This window comes from Barbatula barbatula (assembly GCF_947034865.1).
Source record: "Barbatula barbatula genome assembly, chromosome: 9".
Classification (NCBI taxonomy): domain Eukaryota; kingdom Metazoa; phylum Chordata; class Actinopteri; order Cypriniformes; family Nemacheilidae; genus Barbatula; species Barbatula barbatula.
The window spans coordinates 13,035,085-13,046,402 of record NC_136772.1 but is presented as its reverse complement, the minus strand read 5'-3'; the positions used below and the strand labels follow the sequence as shown (position 1 = coordinate 13,046,402).

General features: G+C 37.5%; 1 protein-coding gene across 1 annotated transcript in view; it reads right to left on the bottom strand.

Annotated features, from left to right (window-relative positions):
* Positions 1-660: 660 nt before the first annotated feature.
* The window catches only part of neb (nebulin), a 54,162-nt gene continuing 43,504 nt past the window's right edge, over positions 661-11,318 (bottom strand). Inside the window, exons 123-139 of the mRNA XM_079464149.1 lie at positions 10,772-10,882; positions 10,062-10,172; positions 9,085-9,198; positions 8,884-8,988; positions 8,609-8,713; positions 8,189-8,293; positions 7,549-7,641; positions 7,033-7,125; positions 6,572-6,664; positions 4,807-4,899; positions 4,245-4,337; positions 3,751-3,858; positions 2,709-2,895; positions 2,525-2,617; positions 2,293-2,433; positions 1,583-1,686; positions 661-1,452 (exon numbers count right to left, since the gene is read on the bottom strand). Of these exons, the coding sequence (XP_079320275.1) occupies positions 1,279-1,452; positions 1,583-1,686; positions 2,293-2,433; positions 2,525-2,617; positions 2,709-2,895; positions 3,751-3,858; positions 4,245-4,337; positions 4,807-4,899; positions 6,572-6,664; positions 7,033-7,125; positions 7,549-7,641; positions 8,189-8,293; positions 8,609-8,713; positions 8,884-8,988; positions 9,085-9,198; positions 10,062-10,172; positions 10,772-10,882 (1,923 nt within the window). The 3' untranslated portion in view covers positions 661-1,278. The remainder of the gene's footprint in view (positions 1,453-1,582; positions 1,687-2,292; positions 2,434-2,524; positions 2,618-2,708; positions 2,896-3,750; positions 3,859-4,244; positions 4,338-4,806; positions 4,900-6,571; positions 6,665-7,032; positions 7,126-7,548; positions 7,642-8,188; positions 8,294-8,608; positions 8,714-8,883; positions 8,989-9,084; positions 9,199-10,061; positions 10,173-10,771; positions 10,883-11,318) is intronic.

Genomic DNA, 11,318 nt, shown 5'->3' with positions numbered 1-11,318 from the left:
TAATACGAACACAATGGCGCTGATATTTTTGTCCGTCATAAAAGAATTCGGACTGGTTTCGGTTTTCTTTTTGTTTTTTGCATCCGTTGCAAGCATTTTGACAATTTGAGCGCCACATTTTCAGACTGTATGAGCCAAAACCTTAAAAATAATAGAGTAATTTGAAAAGCATTTTTAAAAATTGTGACCTGTATTAATTTCTTTTAGGCTTTCAAAAAACTTTAAAATGTTACATTTTATTAAACGCGTAGAGACCGTGTGAAGTACAAACATCTAACAACGTTCATAGACCAAATTATTCTGAAAGCACTTTTTACTAAATTGTTCCACATTAAAATAATATTGTTTCCTGTAAGTCAAGAATGAAAGCATACTGATGGATGTTTTCAATACATTACACACAGTATGTTGCAGTTAATCGTTGTGGTAAATGGCAAGAAGCACTGGACCCTGCTGGTTAAAACTCACATTAAAGAAGAGCTCAATTTGCTGACTAGCCATCAAAGAGGCTTTATATTTGCTACTACTATTAAAATGTCTACTGTTCATCACCATATCTTTTAAACGATGTGTGCATGTTGAATTAATCTCTTTTCCATACGGTATGGTGTTTAGTTTATTGAGCTGTTCAGCATTTAGATCCATGACATGAGACTGATTCATTGCAGAAGTGTGGTGTGCTTTATTAGCTACTGATTCAAGGTAAACATCTTCCTCTAACCCCACACCTACAGAATCAAAGACACATAACACACATGCAAATAGTGGCCAGACTTCAGTAAGGGAGGGAGGAGGCTTGATTTCAATTCATGTGGTTTCACTTGGGAAGATTTGCTGGTGTCTCTTCAACATTTGCAAGTTTGATGTCTTTTTTTCATGTGGCAAACTCTATGGAAGTGAATCATGAGCCCATCTCTTGTACAAAAGTTTCAATTCTGCAACGTTACAAGGATTTTCAATGTAGTGTCATTTGTAATATACAAAAATAATGGGCTCCAGTTATTTAACCATTATTCCAGAACAAAAAAGATAAATACAAATGTCTGTGACTTAAATAGGTACGTTTAGTTTTGTTAGTTTCACATGCCACAACCAAAATTGATTTTGTGACATGGGCACAAACGAAGTGTCATACAGTAACGAGGACAAACAAAATTGAAGTGTAACCCCTTTGACTAACATTAAGTATACATAAAACAAGCCTGTGTGAGTGTCTTAAGCCCAGTGGATGTCAAACTCGCTCACTGCACGGGGAGTTTGAGATGATAGCTGTTGGATTTAAACGGCTTCAACATAGTTGGCAGGCAGCATGCCGGTCTTTCCACTACGCTGCACGGTGCCATACATCCAACCCTCATCTATGGACTGCACGTTTACGATGACATCACCATCTTTGAAGGACACCTCATCGCCGTCAACAGCAGCATAGTCGTACATGGCACGCACAGTTTTCTGTTTAGAATACAGTGGAGAATTGAAAGAGTCATTAATATCTATTAACCGTTTAAATATCAAATTTCACCATAAAACAAACTTTTAGAAAGGACTGTTTCTATTCTGAAAAGCATTTCTCAGGACTTACTCCAGTGGTTGAGGGATGTGAGGGTACAGAAGATACGGTGGTCTGCTGGGTTGCCACAGAGGAGGACCTCTGCTGAACCTCAATAGTCTTGGCTTGCTGGTAGCCTTTGTTAGAAAATATTTGTATTATTTATTACATTCATTCTCACAAAGTTCTCATTTTACCCTCTTAAATTATTTTTAGTGAATCATTTTCCAGTTAGGCGATTTGACATTTTCTAGTGACAAATAGTACAAACATGAATTATTAAAAATAATGTAATGTAGACGGTACACCAAAATATGAATGATAAAACTAATGCATTGTGCAACTTCATTTTATATTAAAGTCAGAATGGAAAGTTGAATACAAATGATAAACTTCACAGAAAAATCACTTATAATAAAATGGAATATTCTAAGAAAAAATTGGATTGTCATTTTTGGTTTCATAGTGACTTCAAACATCCAAGCGTCAATGTAAACTACAGACTGACATTTGGTACATGTACAAAAATGATGGCTTTACTTTTTGAAGAATGGTGCAGTATACAGTATTAGAGGTTTTTTATATAAAGCTTATTTGGCTATATTTCAGGTTAGACTTGTTTATTCCTTGACAGAAATTGTACTTCATAGTGTTAAAATAGTTTCGTCAACATGAAATAATCTAACACCAGATTATAACAATCCAATAAAACCTAAAACACATCAAGCACTTTCAATTCATACCAAAAGAGGAAACTCCAAAGCCATTGCTGTACATGGACGTGTGGTGGTCTACATTCTCAGACACCTCTGACTTCTCATCGCCCACCCCACTCATTGCACTGGTGGAGCGAGAGTGCTCCTTACTGCGACGCTGAGCTTGAACTGAACCGAACAGATATTACATGAGCACCTCCTTCATTGAAGATAAATGTATATCCACAGCTAACTAGTAATAATACAGAGAATCATTTACCTGACATCATGTGAAGACTCCTTGACTGGATGTTGTCCTCAGCAGGGTCATAGTCAAAGACGGAGCCAGGGTTTGTGCGCCACACGCGCAGGTCTGAAGTAAGAAACCAGTATGTCATAAATGCAAGAACAAGCACTGTATGAACGGCCCTGTGTGTGTACAGGTACAGTATGTTTAAGCTCACCAGTGGTGGTCTCCTGATCATGCTCCACTGCACGTTTTCTCTCCATCTCCACAACACGTCTCTGGATACCGCGGTAGTTGATGTCACTGAAGTCTTGAGTGTTTCTCTTCACACGCTCAGTAATGGGATCAGAGATGGTGGGAGTGAAGCTTCCTTTACTCTTCTCAAAGTCTTGGTGGTATTTGACCTGGCAGGCCCATGCAGAGTAAAACATGAGGTAGGGTACACAGAGCAAACTAAAATGCATACGATGTCACTGTCACAGAACAATAGAACATGGGACATCATAGTCACACGTTACGTCAATCAAAATTTTTGTTGAATTTTATACTGAATTGTTTAAGTATAAAATGAACCCCTAGTTTATTGTTTATTTTCTTTCAGTCTTCATTCTTTTAAGTGTGTTTGAGTTATTTTTATTTCTTATAGTTTACAATAATGTTCAGGCCTTTATCTAATTTAAATTATTTGTACAAGGGCCCCTCACAAGTTTGCTAAGGGCCCCAGACGTCTAAAATCTGCACTGCATTTAAGTGCCATCACCATTTTACCACAGTTGGTCAAGTTGTATTTTATTCCGTTAAGACTGGGTTTGGCTTCTCTAAGCCATTTCAACTCTGTTACATTCAACACCAAAACATTTAACAGCCGTAACAGAGTTGACCTTAATATCACATTAGCAAAAGGTTCAAGCCAAGAAGTTAGGTTCAACACTGGAATTGTTTTTCACATATATTATAAAGATATATTGGGGTGTTTTGAGTATAAACTGTAGTTTGGCTTGTCAAAAAAAACACACACAACACATGAGCAAGTTTATAAAGACAGCTCCGGAAAATGACTTTATAAATAAAGTATATATCAATAAACTACACGAGAGGATGAACAAATATTAATAATAGATGAAATTGCATTAAATTGAGCTCTTTTGCCCAATCATTTTGTGTAATTAAAACCATAAAGTTGAATATCTTGAAGGAAATATTGTCCAAAAATGCACCTCCCGGATATCACTTTTGTCTGCTGTTATGTATCAACTTACTCCAGAGATGTTACGCTGGGTCTCTTTCACACGTCTCATCTCAGGGGTGTCAAGCACAAAGGCGGCTTTGCCCTGCACCTGCTTACGGAAACTGTCAGAATACAGCACCTAAACAAAAGACAGCATTTCGCAAACTCACATTAGAAACCATACAGATATATACGTTGGATTATGCACATTTGTCAAATTCCTGTGGAAGACAGGGGTAGAAGGTCAGGACGTTAGACAGGACACGAACACGACATCAATCAACACAGGGCTGGGTGTTATTGGGATTTCAGACAGATGAATTAGATGGTTCCTCAGAAGGCTGGATTAAGTGTTTCCGGAATGGTGTGTCAGAGATGGTGATCATTTACAGCTATATGAAATGAACTAAATTCATCAGTTAATAGTATTAAGCACCTAAGTGAAATGAGGACGTCAGTTAGAGAGGTTATGTTTACACGCTGCGCACACACACTCAAGGATATGAGCCCTGCGGCTGTGAGTACCGAGCTAATATGCATTTGGTTCCGTTTCACCCGCTCCATCTCTGGAGTGAAAACCACAGGTGTTCCCTTTGCAGATGAGTCCTTATACAAAACCTGTGGTGGAAAAGAACAGCGCCCCCAGAGGCCAGTCAGACACATAGCACTATGACATCCATTTTGAAGAACACAAGTCGCACACAGCACACCGTGACAAGAGCTTATATCCCAGAGGTTTGAAAAGACAAACATGAAGGAAAATAAATTTGGGATACAGTAGCTCGTCTGGTGTTAGGTATTTTCAGAAAAAAGGTAAAAAGTCTTGTTACTTGTGTTGGATTAAGAGTTTGTAGGGTTGAATAAATCCATACGTTTAAATACACAGCAGAGAGGGAAGCTGACTAGGAGTGGAATATGGTAAATCACATTAGATGAAAATCAATTGCAATAAGGTTTTAGCTATATAAGCGTCCTTTGATTTGCCTCAAGGATGGCATAGGAGGCTGAATGAAAGGGAAAAGATGATGAAGCAGAGTTAGTGGGGAATGGAGGCACTCTCTTGTAAACCCTGTGGAGAGTCCACTACCGAGCTGATGTGCTTCTGATTCTCTTTGACCCGCTTCACCTCGGGGAGGTCCGGAATGGCTGTGCCTTGACCCAGCAAATTCTTGTATTTTATCTACCCAAGAGTTCATGCCGACAGAGTAAACACACAGCACATGAACCAAAACAGCCATAGAACGAACACATAAAGTATGAACACAGATACAAAACAAAACATAATTTAAAAAACTAAAACGATATAAAAAATATACAAAAACCAAATAAATAAAATAATTATAAAACAATAAAACATAAATCATCAGCAAAATGTAAATTAATAAATAAATACATTTAATAACATTTATGTTTTCGTCCCTTAATATTAAATGAAAAATCTAAGAAATTGATTTTAATAAGAATTATACAACTGTTGGTCAAGTGAAGTTGAGTATGATTTTGCCCGAAGCAGGAGTAAAAAATGTGAAAACTGTGTTTGTGACATGTGAAAACACGAAGCGGATCCAGATCGGAGAGATAACAGTATCAAAAAGTACTGTAGCTTCACTCACAGACTTTGTGCAATGCTTTACCGCACACATTTTAAAACTGTTTTTGCTGGGGAACAAAAGAAATATTGTGAAAAATGGTGTCCGAATGTTAAGTTACTCAACATTAACCTTTGTTTATAGACCTGTTGTATAAACGCAATATCACAATTGCAATCGTGCTGTTGTGCTAATAACAGTTCTGTCATTAGAAGTCTCTGAGGGTTTGGCATGATAGTGTACATGACATATAAATGTATTTGGTCTTGGCGGAATAGATCTGCTATGCTGCTGCTACGACGGAGCAGGTACGGAGACTTGCCACTGCCAATACATTCACAGCATACTGCTGTGTGCATATAAGGAATGCTGCTGCTGCACATATAACATATGAATAAACCCCAGCTTACGTGATCACGTTGTAGCAGATCTATACATGTGGAGCTGGGGAAGGAGGGGGGATTTTGGAACGCGCTACACTGCTACAACAATCACTAGCCCATATTTACACGTAGAGCAATAAGCTCATTGGCTGCTGATACAGAGGGAACTACTAATCAGCTTCATCGTGTAGTAAATTATTATGTCAGATTGGTTTAGACCAGGGGTCTCCAACCTTTTTGTAAGCGAGGGCTACCAAAATATCTAAAGTCCTCTAGAGGGCTACTTGTTGATAACATACTTTCAAACTTTAAACATGTGATGCCTTATTTTAAGGGTTACAGAACAAAATTCAGTTTTCTTTCAGATATTTTTGCACTTGAATATATTAAAGCTTATCACTTGCTAATAATACACGTTCATGATGATGTAGCACTAGGCTGATCGGTATAGTCACAGATTTGTCAACTGTCTTGAGCATTATTGTTGAGCCCTGTGTTTAGTGGGCACCTTACAGAGTACATGCGGGCTACCATGTGCCCACGGGCACCACGTTGGAGACCACTGGTTTAGACTTTAGGACTGCGCCATCTAGAGTTTCATGCCAGAACTTACTCTGTCATAATGGTGGTCAATACCTGAGAACTTTATAGCCATAGTGACATTTAGTACAACAGCACTCCTGCTCAGGTAATATTGCCTAAAAGTCAAGAAGAGGATTTTGTCAAATGAGCTACATGAATGTTAAATCTACTGTTGATGGATTTGTTGTGGTAATGTTTTAACGGATGTCTAGTATTAATAAATGCTAAAAGGGGGCTTAAAAGATGATGAAAGGAGAAGAGGGATATGTTTGGGATAGAAGATCACACCGCAGTGTACCGTGCTAATATTTTGCTGATTGCGTTTAACTCTCTCCATCTCAGGGGTTTCTGGTATAGCTGTTCCTCCTCCCAAGTCTCCCTTGTATTGGATCTTTAAACATGTAGAGGTAATGGTGCAAAAAAAGTTATAAAAATCAAGTAAACTTGAATCATGTCGAAAAATTGAAAATATATTTTAATATTAGTGTTTTAAAAAATCTGTTTTAAAAAATGTAAGCACGCACAAAAAAATCTAAACAAAACATCTACCAAGAAAAAATGTGGTAGGGTAATTTGGTTATTTGTTATGTGAGATATTAATAAAAAATACTGCATCTATATAAAACGTGGACAGAATGTGGGATTTATCAGGGGGAGTTTTTTTAGATCAAGGAGTTGAGAAGGGGCAAAATGAGAATTTTACGAATAATTAAGGATGAACTTGTTAGGCAGTCTTCTTTAGAGTCAGAAAAACACTACCGAGCTGATGTTCTTCTGAGATTCCCGTACACGCTTCACCTCAGGAAGGTCGGCAATAGATATGCCTTGACTTAGCGAATTCCTGTATTTAATCTAATACATAAATCATGAGTAGAAAATTAAGAAAAGTAAGAGGCACAACAACTTTGACAATAAAGAAAATTGCAACACAAACACAAAAAGGGAAGAGATGTAAAAAGGTGAATGAATGCAAATGAAAGCTACAAGAGTCCTTGGACCAGTGTCGATGAATAAATGTACAGTATGGATCATGATATTGTAAGTTTGATAATGCACAATTTGTTTAATTCTTTTAAGACGACAAGAAGAGTTAACAATTTAACCTGTTATTAGACTACAGTGAACTACAATTATTGAAATTTAATTTGATGAAATTAAATGAATAAAAAATTAATGACATTTAATAAAACTCAAAGGATTTGAATCGAAGTTCATATTAAAAGGAGGCATTATTTGGGAATTTTGGGACACAGGATAGGTCACACCGCAGTGTACCGTGCTAATTGCCTCCTGATTGCGTTTGACTCTTTCCATCTCAGGGGTTCCTGAAATTGCTGTTCCTTGACCCAAATCTTCCTTGTAGTGGATCTTTGGGATTGTACAAGCATAAGGAGGCATTAACATGTTTTTTCATCTGTTGGGTGGTACATACAGTAGTTTTCAGCTGTTTTGTCTCGGGACGTTTCATAGTACACTCTCGCAACATGAACAGACAAAACATTTGAAACACAAAACATCAAAAAGACAAAACATTCTAGAAAACGGATACAAACCCACTTCAAACACACATCTGTGAAGATGGATATAAAGCATTGGTAAGATGTAAATATTGCAATATATTGTATTGGTTAGAGCTTTTGTTTAGAAAGAAAGGTCAACATGGTCAAATTGGTTACTGTTAGTTTCTGCTTCGCTAGAAAATTAATAGCTACATCTAAGATCTGTTTGTAGGATTAAGATCTGTTTAGGAAACCTGTTTTTAGACTTAAAGACAGAAGTGCGTGTCAAGGATTATTAAACTGTGGGGAAGCACGAAAAAAAGAAAAACTGTGGGGTAATGCAAAAATAAGAATAAAAAAGGTAAAAAGTTTTGGGTTAGAATGTAGGAAAAATATAGTCATTAAGCAGTAGGTACCGAGCTGAAATTCTTTGTATTTTCTTTAACACGAAGCATTTCAGGGGTGTCCTTAACTGCTGAAACCTTGCCCTTACTGTGTTTATGGTCAAGCTGGTACTGAAGCTAAAAAGAAGAAAGCACAAGTGCAGTTAAAAAACTAAGTAAAAACGCAACAAGAGAAAATAACGCAAACAAAAATCTTTAGAATCAAGAGAACTGAACTTTTGAAATCCATACAGCAAAGTCATTTTTTACATAGAATCGTTCTATTTTTGATCTCTTCTTTCTATTTTTTATTATTCTTGCAAGACAAACCTGACATACATGAAAGACAAGGACCAAACGCAGTATGCAGTGTGTTTACCACAAATAAACCCAATTCAAATACATAAAACTTCATCATTTTGACCAATTCAGAACCCTCGGAGAAACACTTACGGTACTGAAGTTCTTCTGGTTCTCACGCACTCTCTGCATCTCAGGAGTGTCCAGAACAGGCACAAAATGAGACATATTCTTCTCAGCTTCCTCCTTGTACTTTTTCTGTGAGTGAAACGCAAAATCGTAGATGCTGTAGTCATTCACGAAGGATTACTCGAATTATCGTGATAACAAAGCCATGTCATTTCTTAAAGAAGCATGACCAATCTGAAAATGTAAAGTCATGTTTTTTATCCGCAGATTGATGAGAACGGGTCGAGGATGCCTCATACCTGGCTGATGATGTTCCTGACCTGCTGAGCATGAATGATATCAGGGGTGTCGAGCACTGTGGTGTATGTGGATCTGTCATGCTCCGCACTCTGCTTGTACTTGGTCTAAAAAACATATGAAGTTTAGCAACTGGTGGATTGTTGAAATGTTGGTAGTTGAGGGAATCAGATGTGAAGTAGTCTGTGATGTAATCTCTATACCTGACTGAGGATGTCAGTGGCATTTCTTGCCCTTAAGAAGTCTGGGGTGTCAGTAGCCAAAGCCAACATTCCTTTTCCCTTGATCTCTTGCTCCATCGATTTCTTGTACTCTCTCTGCAAAAATCGGGCGAACATTAACATACTAGCACAACTACAAATTTATTCAGTGTCCAAACTAGGCATAAAACAGCTTTAAAGGAACAGTTCGATCAAAATCAAGTTGATCCAAATCTGAATACATTTCTTTGTTCTGATGAACACGGAGAGAGATATTGGGAAGAACGCTTGTAAGCAAAGAGTTCTTGGCCACCATTGACTACCATAGTAGGAACAATTACAATGGTAGTTGCACCAGAACTGTTTGCTTTCATACATTCTTCAAAATATCTTCTTTTGTGTTTGACAGAACACAGAAATTTATTTTTTAAGTATTCTTTCCTACTATGGTAGTCAATGGTGGCCAAGAACTGTCTGGTTACAAGCATTATTGCAAAAATCTTTCTCTGTGTTCATCAGAACAAATACATATATACAGATTTGGAACAACTTGAGGCTGAGTAAAGGATGACATTTTTTAGTGAACTTTCCCTTTAACCAGGTTTGGATAACGTTGAGATGTTATTTTTTGTAGGCTACAAACACAATAAAAACACAAAAAAGAAAAGAAATTAGTGAATTGTTAAGGAAGATACATTAGAGCATTTAACCATCCAATTGTGGAGAAAAAAATATATTATGACTGCAGGGAGTCAATTTAGAATTGAAAGACGAAATGGCATTTAGTGGGAGTCTCAGCGAGATGAAAGGACTTGCTGCACCAAACAGGTTGAATGGCGCAACACTGGAAACGTCCATGAGAAGGATTAGTGATGTCATTAGCAGGAGGCCAATGGACTTGAACTGGTTAGTGCATTGGGGAGGAGGTGGAGTTGTGAGGATTGCAGGGTGAATCTACAGGTTAGATTGTGCCACCCTACCTCGCTCAGGATATGAGTAGCATTCTTTGCTCTCAGTAACTCAGGAGTTTCCTCCATCACTGTAAGCCCTTTACCCTTAACCCCTTCCTCAAGATCCTTCCTGTATTCTTTCTACAAGGCGGAGAAGAACAGAAATACTGCATACATATACACTACACAGACAGGCAAATGCGGTACGCTTCAAAGTCACAAGGATTTGCTCTGTGTTGCTAATTTACTAATAGTAATTTCTACAATATAATACTGATGTCCACGCAGCATTAAAAAATGCTTTATGCATGAACCATTTCAGTCTTGTGTCCTAAGCAAAATCATTGTTGAATTTGAAGAGCGGCTAGACATAGAATATTCATAAGAAATGTCACAAGCAAACCAAACAAAGATTTATATTCATTCTACATCAGCATTTACATGATCTAAAAGCCAAACCAACAGGTTATTGTAAAAAAAAAATGTTAATTCACGTGCATGCTCAGGAAGGATTTTTGACCATAATACAGTAGATTTGACAAACCCGATGAACAACACACGACACACCATCAAACACAGATGTTGAGATTGTATTACGGCAGGATGATGGCTCATGCATACTAACCATAACCTACTCAGGTGTGACCGTAAATGTCAAAGACACTCATGTAAGGATTAGGTTCGTGGTCTTAGTATTATTACCGTAATGGGAGGAGGAGAGTATAAAGACCGCATGTTACCTCACTAGCAATTTTCGTGGCATGTCTGACATGTATCATGGCAGGGGTGACCTCCAACCCAGAGAGGTTCTTGCCTTTCATTGACTCCTCAAAGTCCCTCTTATACTCTTTCTATTTGCCATGAATACAGGAAAGTGAAAGATACATGAAGCTTTAGGAATACCCGTTGAGCATCAGCATGTTACCAGGGTATCACTGGTTCCTCAGTCGAAGAGCATAACATTCATAGATGACAATGTTTTGCAGATCTCAAAGTTAACACCCATATCAAGGTGTTTTACAGTGAGACTATGAAAGCAACCATAGAGTGAAAAACACAAGACAAACATGCATACCATAAATCCAGGCCCAGGATCTAATTTTGGCTTCCTTATTACTTACCAGTGTTTACTATTTGTATCCAGATTGAAGAGACAATTTTAATGTCATTTAGCAATGTTTTCACACAGCACTGTAAAAAATGTTTTGCTACGTAATTTAAAAGCTTTATGTGGTACTTACCAAAAATAAACTAGGTTTAAAGGTTTAAAATAGTTGGAAATTACAC